Below are 12,958 nucleotides of genomic sequence, written 5' to 3'. Positions count from 1 at the left end.
TCTAAATGGTTCCTCTCTCCCAAGCTTAAAAATACTATCAATATCAAGGCAACACCATTGTATTGAAAAAGGGCCAGTTTCTACATGGTCATATGTTGTGAAGTGCCTATGCCACAAACGCCCTCTCCCAGGGTTTATATCACTTTGAGAAGAGAATATGAGACTTGGACAGGGAGAAGATAGGAAGAGGAGCATGATGCAGGCATACCTAGACAAAGAATAATAATGGTACTCAAATTCCTCTACAGTTTATTGTTATAGCAGAAGCTGTGGGAGACAGGAGGGCACCCTCCACACATAATACAGTGTGGTCAGAGCCCCAGGGTAGCCCTTTCCACCTCTATGCCAAGCCCCAAGTAACCCAGCCCAAGCTTAGCTCCCTCCCCAGTCCCACTCTAGATGCACACTGAGAGCTACCAAAGTTAGTGCAGCCAAATGGCCCCAGGCCCCTTCCTGTTTCCCCAGCACCAATTCTTCCCCGACACTCGTTCATTGCCCACCAATTCCCATTCCAACTTCCTTTTTACACCCTGGATGTTTCTATCACATCCTGAGGACCACTAACCCACCAGCAAGTCTCCCCCTGACACACATTCATGTAGGTCCATACCCTTCAGAGTCCTAAAGGGTTAATAAGAAGCCATATCAGCTTTGGTGAATGGAGCCCCAGCCCCAAATCCCCTCCCCTTGCAAATATGGGATAAGTAGGGAGAGTCTTATGGAGGCACCATGACAACTACAACAACCTCTTACCCCTCAGCTACAGACACCTAGATCAGGACAGAGGATACATGCCCTCTCCACCTTAATACCAAAATGGGGGAGGAGGAGAATTTAGGGGTCTGGGTCCCTAAGAGATATTAGGACATCTCTTTCAGGAGCTGGGGGGAATCACAGGTTAGAGGTCAAGGTTAGGGTAGCAATCAAAGATCAAGGTCATCTCCCCACATGATCTGCTCTTTTTCCCTTGCTTACTCTGGCCCAATGCCCCTTCAGCACCTCCCAGGTTAGTTCTGGGGGAGGTGAGGGCTGGGTCCCACACTAGGGCAACAAGGGTCATTCAACAGGAGACCTCCATGGTGTGCCCCGGGGGCCCCGAAGAAAGAGTTCCAGACTCGCTGCTCTGAGACAGGGTGCGAGAGCGGGACCGGTTGCCATCAATGGATGCTGCACTGGTTAGAGAGGCTGTACGAGACCTGGACAGGCGAGTCATGCAGGATGAGGCCACTGTGGAGACAGAAGGATACACAAGCAGTCAGAGAGAAAGTGGGGAAATGGGGCTGGCGACTCAGGGTGTGGTCCTTGGATTATGACTAGTTATAACTAAGCCAGGGGATCAATGAGCTCGATTGGGCAGATAGTGGTAAGTCCAGGCATTAACCTAAAACGGTTCCACCCCGTCAGTGCCCATCTCTCCTACAGTGCAGCAATCTCTTGTCCCCATACTCACTGTAGCCCATGCCTTGCAGGAAGTACTTGAAGGCCTCAGTCAGCTTGCCTGGCTGCGGAAGTAAGAAGAGGCGAGGGAGACAGTGAGATGAGGTTAGAGGCAGAGCTGGAGCCTGAGGCTGTGGCATTGTGGGGACGGGGTGTGTGGCAAAGGCAAAGCCCAATGCCACCAGTATCCTATGTCACTTCCCCATCCCATGGATGGCAGGGCTACTCACCTGAGTCAGCTGGGGCTGACCTCCAGAGTCAGCCATCTGTTCAGGAGGGCGCCACCCAGAAAAAGTGAAACATACATAAATGAGCCATGCGGAGAGGTGGAAAGGGTCTCTCTTCCCTAGCTTCTTCACTCCAGCCCCTTTGTTTTGTTCTTCGTTCACCCCATTTGTTCCCATGCAGGGCCCTGGAGGTTTAGCAGCTGAATTTAGAGAGGATATATGACTCTGGACAGGGGCCCCGCAGCAGGTTACTGACCTTGAGGAACGAGGTCTGGGTGGGGTCCAGTTTTGAGTTACATTCCACCTGGAGTAAGCAGGAGACTGAATGAATGAGTCACGCCTACTGTGGCCCCTCCCCCTATAAGGGACCCAGGAACCCAGACCCCATTCCCTTTTCTATCAGCTCCCTACCCAGTTACTCCTTACCAGGGATCAAATTCCTAGTGCCCCAGAGTTGATCTCCCTGTGCCAAACAGGGCATCCCCTTGGCAAGATACTCTTCTGACCACCACTCTAGGACCCCAACTCTCTTCCCTCACTCATCCCAAAATTCCCTACTAACCACTGCATCTTCATGAGGTGCTTGGTCTCCTACCACCAGCATCACAGGACACCTAAAGACACAGTGTTGGGGAGAAGGCAGTGAGCCCCTGACAATCCCTCGCTGGCCTCTGCCTAGAAGTGCAGCTGGAAAAATGTCTGGCTCCAAAGAGGAAAGAGCCTTCTGTGTTTCCCTGCTGATGCCACCAAGAGGATTCAAAGGGGGAAGACCTAGAGGGAAGTGATTTACCAAATAGGATGGGGTGGGACATGACAAAGAAGTTCCCTGGCAAAAGATTCTCCTTCTTCTAAGGGATACAAGCTCCTAGAGAAGATCCAGGGAGACGGGCAATGCATTATCTCTTAAAGTCTTACTTGAGGGTGATATCACCTCCACGCTCAAAGTTCAGGTCTCGGCGGCTAGAAAGGGGTTAAAAGAGTAGGAATTTTAGGTGAGCAATGCTATCTAACCAGATATAAGCTATCTCCCCCATGATGGAACTATCACTGTCCCAAAAATTACAGTCAAATATTGGTTATTAAAAGTGGAAACCAAAGGAGAAGGTGGCAGGCAGGCCCCAAGGACAACTCCTATAATCACTTGTGCCCTAGATCCCTGGTCAGAGGGCAGCAAAAGAGGAGGAAGGGCACAGGACACAAGGTCATCTTACTTCTGGGAGTCCAATAATCGAAAGGAGGTAAACAAGAGAAGGGGGACAACCCCTTGCAATCCTTCTTACTGGCTCTGTCCTGAAGCTGCCCCCATTGCACACTAAATGCTGCATTCCTTGCACATTGCACACTACCCAGACCACCCTCTCCTCCTGTGTGCCTCCCCATGACCCCCAATTACTGCTTCTGCATTTCTCTCACATGCATACACACGCAGCCCACCCACTTGTTGTAGCTGTTCCAGTACAATTCAATGTTATCCAGGTTGGGTGCATGTGTAATGATATTTCTGTACTTTTGTATCAACTCAGAATTTCCAGAGAGCTCTTCCTGAAGGAGATAACAAGGAAAAACATTAGGGATGGAAAGAGAAACCAACAATTACTGGAGGAAAAGAGGTAAGCCTTCTTCCTTCCCCAAATTCTGTCCCAGCTAAGGAAGTTAGCCCAAGCATTCAAGTTCCCTGCTGCTCCCCTCGACTCTTCTACATCATCTTCTACAACCACTTACCTGGCTGAAAAGATGTCCAAGGATCATCTCCGGAATGGAAGAGGTGAGGCCCGTTAGCTATGAGGAGAGGACAGGTGAGAAAGTTCAGGATATTGGCCGGGCACAGTGGCTCAAGCCTGTAATCCCAGCACTTTGGGAGGCCGAGGTGGGTGCATCACGAGGTCAGGAGTTCAAAACCAGCCTGGCCAAGATGGTGAAACCCCATCTCTACTAATAATACAAATATTAGCCGGGCGTGGTGGCGGGCTCCTGTAATCCCAGCTACTTGGGAGGCTGAGGCAGGAGAATTGCTTGAACCCGGGAGGCGGAGGTTGCAATGAGCCAAGATCAAGCCACTGCACTCCAGCCTTGGAAACAGAGTGAGACACCATCTCAAAAAAAAAGAAAAAAGAAAAAAAGAAAGTTCAGGGTATTATAAGAGACTTAGGCAAAGTGACAGCTTCACTTTCCTGCCCCTTTACTCCCTCCTTGAAGTTCGGAGTCCATCCAGACTTCAAGCATTAGACTCTACCAGAGCCTAACTGGATCCATACAAGGGGATCCCCCACCCTAGGTCTCAGCATACAGGCCCCTCCAAACCTTGTGAGCTGCCCAATCCATCCAACCCTTGGCATTGGGATCAATGTTGATGAGAACAAGACCTTCAACTGTGTCCGGGTGGTTAAGCTGAGGGACAGAAGAAGGAAGGAAATGAGAAACAGGGCATGGCCTTATCCCCTCCCCGCTAAGCCCTACCCACTTGTGGACTCCCATGGGGCCCGACTCCCCGCCTAGTGCCCTCTTCCTCCCCCAAACAGCACTAATAAACAGTATTCTCCTAATCAGTCTGGACCCTCCTTTCCCTTATCTAGGCTTTTTATTTCTTACAGCGTATCTCGACAGGATGTAGGCTCCAGCTCCAACACCAACTCCAATTATTGTAGAAAAACTGTGAAAGGGAAAGAAATATATGCCTCACGGACTCTGCTGTCCAAAACCTGCCACAGCCCATCTCTTCAAACTCTTCACCCTCCCTCCTGAGTCCATGGGCACAAAGAAGGGCAGACACGGACCTTTCTTTGGAGGATGCGAAAAAGAAGGGCTCTAGGAGCCAAAGGTTGGCACGGGTAGTCAGGGTAGATCCCTGAAGTCTATCCCAGCTTTCTCCTGGAGAACTAGTGTCTTAAAAACAAACACCCATCCACCAGCCAACCAACATGCTGTTTTCCTATATAGATAGCTCTTTGTCCATTCTCAATTTTCAAGAGCCAGTTCAACTTGTTCTGCTTTAGTTCCTGGTTCCTCTAGAGGAACAGGAAGAATGGAACTTAAAGCAAATGTGAAAACAGACACAACTTTTGTGAACAAAGGGGAGAATGAGGAAAACAGCAGCAAAGTGGTGAACCAGAGGTGCTGAGCCCTGGTGCCTAGGAGAAGCTTAGCTAAGAACAGCACCCAGGGGTCAGCACCTCCCTCTGAATACCAAAGACACTTAGTCTGGCGTTCTCTTCCTTCCCCCACTCTCTCTCACCCACAGAGCTCCCCACCCACCAGGTGTGGGCATGAAGGAGAGGGGAGTGGGAGAGAAAGAGACAAGTCTGTCTGGTTCCTCAGGGATTATGTCAGCCCCTTTTATTCCTCCCTGACTTTCTGATCAGAGAAGGCCCTCCTTAGCCTGAGGCAGGGCCAAGCATAGACCCTTTTCCTTCCCTCCATCCATTAGGGCTACTCTGCTGATTCTGGCCAATTTTCCAAACCCACCACCTTTTCTCAATAATCAAGGTGGGAGCATGAAGGAAGAAGATATATTGAGTTCAGAAGCTGAAACTGGCTCAGGAACCATGGTGAACCTGGAAGTTCTAAGGGTCTCCTTGTGCTGGAAAGAGAACTCTGGTTTGGAGGGGTTCCCAGGACTCTCACTTTAGGTACTGCAGGACGCAAGGGATCATGTCTGCAAGCTGGTCCAGAGATGGGTACTGATATCTGGAAAAGAGAAGCACGTTAAGGAAGATACCAACCTGCCCTCGCACCCCCCACCTCAGGATATCCTACTCATTCTCTCCCAGAATCACCACTGACCTCCCTTTCCTCCTCCCCAGTCGAACCTTTCCCACACCTGTCCTGTTCCTCACAGTCTGGTAAAGTGGTAATGACCTAACTCTTACCCCAAAGGGAACACAGGGGCTCCCTCTTCCATTCCAGGGGCATCCACATGAACCCGCACAAAGTTCTGAATGATTTCCTGCATGTCCCCGAACTGAAACAGTGGCTGGAAGCAAGATTTATCTAAAGAGAACCCACATCACCTCAACAATAGAATCAGACAGGGAAACATGTGCCCCAGTCAGAACTCACCCTTCTTTTCATGCCACAGACTAGGAGAGAACTTCTCCTTCCCACACTGACCCCTCCCCTCCCTCTGAGTTTCTACCCTTCCTCCACAGCCTCTTTCCAGACAGGAGTGGGAGACGAATGAAGGTCCTTACAGTTGAGTCCCACATCGTGGTAGGTAAGGATCGCTGGGCGTTTGGGTTTGGGGGTGCCATAGACAGTGAAAGTGACAGAGCCATACGGTGTCTCCACAGAGTGAGTCTGCAGGAAAACAGGGCACCAGGAGCTAGGCTCAGAGGAGACGAGGCCAGAAAAGGAGCAACACCAAGGTCAGGGAGCTGGGAGTGGGCGGGCAAGGGGGAAAAGGGAACAAAGAATTAAAAACAGGATCAGCAAGAACTGAGGAAAACACGACAGTGGAAGATGAGTTTGAGGATAAGAAAGAATAATGAAGATTAGAGAGAGAAAAGTGGGGGGAAGGAAGAAGAGGGGAGAGACAGGGAAGGGAAAGGACAGAATAGAAGCAAAGAAAACGAAGAGAGAAGGGCCAAGCAGAGGCCATCTTTCTACTGAGGAATAGGAGAGCCCCTCCTCCCACCTTGGGACTGCCCCCACACTGTTACCTGTCCCTGGTCCAGGAGGATTTGGGCAGCTAACTCAGCCTCCTGGAAAGACACACACAGATACACACAAAAACACACGACCATGTGGTGTCCCAGATGGAGAGACAGACAGACAAAGAGAGGCAAGTAAAGACCAACAGAGACCAAAGACAGAAAGAGATTGACAAAGAGAGACATGGAAAGGATGAAGGTTAGTGTGGTGACAAGACAATGGCCTGACTCCCAATTGTAGTGTATGGGGAGAGAGACTAGGGTAGAGGTGGAGAAAGTAGTGGTGTGGGTTAAAGTAAGATCAGTAGGCTTAGGAAGTTAGAAGGCAAGGGGGATGCTCAGAGGTCTCGAATTTGGGCATGGGAGTCAAACGGTCTCTAATAACCTTGGCCGCCTCAGGCGTCTGTCCTGGCAGCAGTGGCTTCTCCTCTGTGATCTGCACCTCCTGCAGCTCCGCCATGATGGCCTGGCAGGATGAGGAAACAAGACTGGGAAGTTGTCTCCACATCCCCACATCTCCTCAAACACCAGGCTTCCTCTCTCAGCACAGGAAGATGCAGGGAACAGAGGGAGCCAGGGGTAGAAGACTACTCCAGAACACACAGAGGGCCTTTCCTGCCCCCAGCTCCACTTCCAGGCTGATTGGTGGAAACTTTGGAAGAGAAATCAGGACACCGCTTCTCTTGATACTCACCATCCCCACCGCCACCCTCAACACCCACTCCTCCAGACCCCCTCCCGCCTCTGCCCTGGACCAAAATATCAGGGTGGGGCAGAAGTGTAGCTCAGATTTCCCAGGCTATCTTTAGGGTCTACTCCACACTCTCAGGTAGGGAGTGAAACTCGTAGCTCAGTGACTGAATATTCTAAAGGCCAGGGTACCAAAAGACAGGATTTTGAGAGCTCACAATTGACCATGACCTTCAAGTAAAGCCCCAAGGTCGGCAGCTCAAAGGAAAGGGGGCTAAAAATGACCAAAGTAACATGACCAAAGGGTGAGGTGGGAAAAACAACATAAAAGGGACATCTGTCCAACCAACCCAATGCCTCCCTTCCTCCCAAGACTCTTCCTCCCAACTCTGAATAAACTCCGTTAAGTTCAACATTAGTGGGTGAGGAGCAGAGCACCCGGACAGACCTGCACAGGAAGGAGCCTGCAGCCTGCGAGGTGGGGTCACTTACTGGGCTCCTATTGGCTGGATGCAGTGGAATTAGGGGTCAGGGTTCTCACTCCTGACTCTGGGGTCTGAGAAAACACAGCAACGAGGTGAATGACATGGGAGACAGACCAGGGGTCTTTTAGTGACAGAAAGTCTCAGCCAAGACCCAGACTCCCAGGGTCATCAACCTTCGCGGGTCACTAACCCTCCCCAGTGTCTACTCCTGAGTCCAGAGAACACGTCCTCTCTAGGCTCGAGCCGGAATCAATACAGGCTACAGGGGCATCAGTTCAGGCTGCGCGGAGGAGAGAAGGAAGTGCTGATGTGGAGGAAACCTCCGGATTCGAATCCCGGCTCTGCCACTCCCAGTGTGACCTTGCCCCAGTTAGTTACTACATTTGGCCTCAATTTTCTATCGGCAAGGGGACTAAACGCGGGGGACTAGGGGATCCCCAAAATCTTTGACAGCTCTCCAGTAAGAGGAGGGTAGCAGAGCATGGCTGTTTCCCTCCACAATATAAAAACAAACACAAAGCTTGGTGCCGTCGTTTCTCTTCTTTACCCAGTCTCCGTGTAGGTCCCACGAGTGGAGAAAGGGAGAGGAGGGCGGTCCCACAATCTCCTCCCGGTCTCCCCCGACGGCCCGCGAGGGCAAGCGCCATCGGGAAGGGATGGGTAGGACAGAGGGGACTGGCCGGGCCCAGCATCCGGAACCCGTCCCTACGAGTCCCTACGCAGCCAGTCCGCGTGGAGACGGACACCCTTGCGTGGCTGGTGCCAAGCGCCCCGGACCTTCCACACAACCTCGCGCGCACCCCAAACACGCCCTGCCGCTCTCGGAGCCTCAGCCTTTGTGCGCAGCAGCCGAGCGCCCCCTCAGTGCCGGCCCTTTCCCCCGAGCCGCCAGCTGCAGGGAACAGGGATCAATCACACCGCCCACCTACCCGGCTGGCGCCTTCCAGGCCCTGCGGCCCCTCGCCTGCCCCTCCCCCTACCTGCCGCCGCCGCTGCCGCTTCCACCTTCACTTGCCTTTGACTCGGGCCCGCCCCGGCTCGGGCTCCCCGCAGACCCGCCCCCGGCCCGCCCCAGCCCGCCCACGGGCGCTTGGCTCCCCGCAGACCCGCCCCAGACCCCCAGTAAACACGCCCCACCTTTCACCCCGCCCAGACTGCAGCTCAGGGAGGGGTTGTGCTGGGACCCGGGGACAGGGGACGGGGGACGGGCGGCTAGACGCTTCCAGGCTCCGCTCGAGCTCACCATAACATTCCCCCCAACCCTCGCATTGGGGCGGTGTGGGGAGTGCGGGGATCCCTCAGCACTCCAAGGGATCCCGCGGCTGCCCTCAGCACCGCCCCCATCCATGACCTGGATCTGCAATTCGCACTCTTGGCTCCTTCCTTCGCCCCCAGACTCAGTGGTGGGAACCGGTAGTGGGGAGACGAACCCGGGATACTGACACCCCATGAGTTCGAATCCCCCCTCCCGAACACAGAGAACTAGATTAAGAAAGGAGGAGGTGGGCGGGACCGCCGCTGAGGAGGCGGGGGTCTCGCCCGGTGGCAAGGGCAGGTGTGCCGGAGCCGAAAGGGGGCACGGGGGAACGTCGAGGGCACAGGAGTTCCGACTCCCTAGTGCCCAGAGTCCTGGTACCTCTCCTCTCTTTGCTGCGTCCCGACGCCTGCTCTCTGGCTGCTCCGGGAGAAGTTGGACAACAAGGCGGGGAGGGGGGGCGGGGAATGCGGGGGGCCGCTATAAATAGAGGGCGATCGCGGGCGGACGCGGGGGGGTGGAGAGGATGGCCAACAGGGACTCTGGGGTCAATGCCTCAAGGGGCGACGGGGGAGGGGCTGGGGACCCCCAGAGGCTCTGACTCCTGGGTAAACAGGCGCAGGGGCGGAGTTAACCCTGCGGGGGTGGAGTAGGGGCTTGGGTAGGACGCAGTGTCCCGGGCTGGGACCCAAGAGACCCTGTGGCTTCGCCGCTAACCCCTCCCAGTCCGGCCCAGAAAAGGAGACCAGCTCAGGCCCGCTGAATCGCAATGCCCAGGCGATGGTCTCAGGGACTGCCGCGTCCCTCTCGGTGCCCGAGTGGGTTTGCTACTCTAGACTTCACACACACACACACACACACACACACACACACACACACACACCCCAGATGAGCCCTCCTTGTGCCCCTCAGAGGAAGACTCCCTGGAATGAGATAGTTGATTAGATAATGTGGCTTAAGGGAATTCGAAGTTGTTTAGGCAAAAGGAAACCTGACTGAATTTCTCCCCACCTGCCCCCCTTGTAACTCCCCCAATCCCAGGATCATATCCACCCCAACCCCCTTCAGACTGGTTCCTGAGTTGCCATTTCGGGGGCCGGGCGCCAGGCCAGTCAGGAACAATGGCCAATGGAACTTGAGCTGCCAACTGCAACACCAGCACCGACTGCCCCCCCAAGACCCCCAAGTTCCCCTGCCCCTCCTGCCTGGGAACCACCCTCCCACCACCACCCTCACCACCCGCAATACCCCTCCCATCCAAGGAACATCAATGCCCCTTTCATCCCCACTTGGCAGGGTCTACTGGAAAGAAGGAGAGGCCAAGAGGGAGGAGGTGACCCAGAGTAGGAGAACTGGTCGGGCTAAAACCCAGCCTTCAACAACCCCAAATCTAGGGCCCCCCCCTACATTCCCCAATTTGGAGCACCCAACTTTTCTTCTGTTCCTTTCTCCCACTCCCTTTATAACTTTTTCCCCAGAAACTGGCACAGAAGCTGGGCGCCCTGGCTCCTCTCCTAGGCCCCTCTTCCCTCTGGATGCCGGTTTAACACTCTCCTGGACAAGGAAAAGCCTGCTGGAATAAGGATCATAGGCAAAGGTGCGGAAGACAGGAGAGATCTCACCAGCCCCAGAGGAACCTGGGGAGAAGGAGAGCCTGGAGTGAGAACTTTTGTCTGCAGGTTTTCTTTGTCGAAAGTAGTCTTACTTGGAGTGGGGGAGGGAAGGACCTGAAGGTTCCAGCATCTAAATTCGTCTCTGGGTCAGGATGACTCAGGGGGAACCTGATAAGGGGCCTACGCAGGGGCGCAGGGCAGGCAGGAGGTGGGAAATTTCCACTGAGATCCATTGGCTTCCTAGACATAGGGGTCCTACCCAGTCTGCTGCAGGCAGAGGTAAGGCTGGTTCTACCCTAAGATAGGGTTCTTCCATGTCAGGGCAGCTCCCAGCCCGACCAGGGTGTAAGTGTTGCAAGGACAGTCTCTCTCTAAACTCTTTCCCTTTGGCCAGAGCAACGTCAAACTATACCTTCAACTAAGCAACAGTTTTAAGTATCTGTTATGTGCAAGCCACTGTGTAGATGAAATTCAAAGTGTGAGTCTGTTCACACCCTCTCTAGACATTTGTGATGAGAAATGACACTTTGACATTTGTCAAGAGAAGGTACAAACACAGGACAAGTTAAGAAAAATTATGTAGGCCGGGCGCGGTGGCTCAAGCCTGTAATCCCAGCACTTTGGGAGGCCAAGACGGGCGGATCACGAGGTCAGGAGATCGAGACCATCCTGGCTAACATGGTGAAACCCCGTCTCTACTAAAAAATACAAAAAAAAAAAAAAAAAAAAAAAGAGCCAGGCAAGGTGGCAGGCGCCTGTAGTCCCAGCTACTCGGGAGGCTGAGGCAGGAGAATGGCGTAAACCCGGGAGGCGGGGCTTGCAGTGAGCTGAGATCTGGCCACTGCACTCCAGCCTGGGCGACAGAGCAAGCCTCCGTCTCAAAAGAAAAAAAAAAAGAAAAATTATGTATATATAAGATCAATCATCTGGACAATAAGTCCTGTAGTAGTAGTTTCCCACCCTTCTCGAGTGGGAGATCAGAGATTTCCAACCCCACGTAATAGTTTTTGTATCCCCTGATGGAGAAAATACAAACTATGAATTCATCAAAACTTTGAAGTAAGTTTCTGTCACGTCTGTAAATGTAGTAACACCTACACATGCAAGGCGTATTGTTTACTCAGTTCACACTCACTATACATACAGATTCTAGGGCCCTTTGCAAGATTTCAGAAATCCTCATGCCAGGAGGCTGTGGCCCACAGTCTAGAAACCATTCTCTTACTATAATTCAGAGAAGGAAAAGGGCTTTGTTCCTAGGGTGAACCACCAAGATGAGAAGTGCAACCATGGAATACTTGAGTGGGCGTGAGGGGCATTCTATCCAGGCAGAGAGAGAGCATGAAGGACAGTCTGGAGGCAGAAACACTCGGGTTTCTTTGGAAAACTGAATAGTAGTTTCCCATATATTATCCCCTAATACCGTAAGGTTAGTGTTATTGTCCTCACTGTGCAGATGAGAAAATTGAAACTCAGAAATGTTTAGTGACTTGCCCAAGTCCACTCAGCTAGTAAATGACATATCTAGGATTCATTTTCCCACCCAGATCCATTCCACTCCAGGGACTATGCTCCTTCCACTACCAAGTAGCCTGTCAAGTGTGTAGCAGTTAGGCCGTATGACCCCAGCTGAAGAATAATCTGGTTCTTAGGGTTTTTGTTTTGGGATTTTTTTTTTTCTTTGAGATGGGGTCTCATGCTGTCAGCCAGGTGGGAGTGCACTGACATAATCCTAGTTCACTGCAACCCCAAATTCCCGGGCTCAAGCAATCTTCCCACTTCAGCCTCCTGAGTAGCTGTAGCTGGGACTACAGGTACATGCCACCACTCGCAATTAATTTTTTTATTATTATTTATTTATTTATTTAGAGACAAGGTCTCACTTTGTTGGCCTCCAAAGTGCTGGAATTATAGGCGTGAGCCACTGTGCGCTGCCCAAGAATAATGTTGATGAGAGGTGGGTGATGTTTGGTAGGGTATATTGGGGCCTAGTTAGTTGTACAGGTCCTTGAATGCTAAGCGAGAAGATTCAGCCATGAGAAGCTGTAGTATATCTTGAGCCATAGAATGTTTCTGAGCAGGAGTAATAAAAAATACTGCTTTGTGAAAATTAATCTGATGGGGAGGAGGTTATAGAGATGGATTATGGTTGAGTGGGAGTGAAGAATTAGATTTAGGAAAGAGATCATTTAGAAGCCAGAGTAATCATCCAACTATGAGATGATAAGAACTTGAATAAGGGTGGAAGTAATAGGAATGGAAAGAAAGGAGTAGATTTGTAAGACAAAGAAAAAAAAAATAGAAATTGGTGGCATTATTAGGTGGGAAAAGGAGGAAAGTCACCAGTCTCATTGCTCTGTTTTAGGATCCATGAGGTTCATCTATCTGTAGGGCTTCTGGCCAGAGAAAAGGCCGAAGAGAGAAAACCCTGAGGAACATCTTTGACCTGCATAGAAACTTATCTAAAGATTTTCAGAGTCTGAGCTTCACCCTCAGTCCATCCCAGTTTTATCCTGAGCTGTCCACATCTGTTACACTCCAAGGCCTACTGAACCCAACACTGGAAGCCATTTAAAGTTTCTGTTGAGACTGAGCTTTTAAAGCC

The 12,958-nt window shown here is 52.0% G+C and overlaps 1 protein-coding gene across 17 annotated transcripts; it reads right to left on the bottom strand.

Moving 5' to 3' along the window:
• Positions 1–223: 223 nt before the first annotated feature.
• NDRG2 (NDRG family member 2) lies at positions 224–9,471 on the bottom strand. Of its 17 annotated transcripts, none has more exons than XM_017853450.1 (17): positions 9,122–9,471; positions 7,493–7,556; positions 6,696–6,776; positions 6,320–6,361; positions 5,852–5,957; positions 5,531–5,651; positions 5,286–5,348; positions 4,254–4,314; positions 3,966–4,052; positions 3,387–3,443; positions 3,103–3,206; positions 2,580–2,624; positions 2,227–2,278; positions 1,921–1,968; positions 1,668–1,703; positions 1,451–1,502; positions 224–1,227 (listed from the first exon to the last, which is right to left on the bottom strand). In XM_017853450.1, the coding sequence occupies exons 3-17, from the start codon at positions 6,768–6,770 to the stop codon at positions 1,061–1,063; spliced, it is 1,116 nt and encodes a 371-aa protein (XP_017708939.1). In that variant the 5' UTR covers positions 6,771–6,776; positions 7,493–7,556; positions 9,122–9,471; the 3' UTR covers positions 224–1,060. The 17 variants fall into 17 exon arrangements, with proteins under 17 accessions (XP_017708939.1, XP_017708938.1, XP_017708951.1 ...); XM_017853449.1 differs by lacking the exon at positions 9,122–9,471 and adding an exon at positions 8,466–8,537; XM_017853451.1 differs by lacking the exon at positions 9,122–9,471 and adding an exon at positions 7,676–8,401 and having other exon boundaries at positions 226–1,227.
• Between the last annotated feature and the right edge of the window lie 3,487 nt (positions 9,472–12,958).

This window comes from Rhinopithecus bieti, unplaced genomic scaffold (genome assembly GCF_001698545.2).
Source record: "Rhinopithecus bieti isolate Rb0 unplaced genomic scaffold, ASM169854v2 scaffold_34943, whole genome shotgun sequence".
Lineage (NCBI taxonomy): Eukaryota > Metazoa > Chordata > Mammalia > Primates > Cercopithecidae > Rhinopithecus > Rhinopithecus bieti.
Note: the sequence above shows the minus strand (reverse complement) of the source record. Positions and strands in the feature narration are given on the sequence as shown.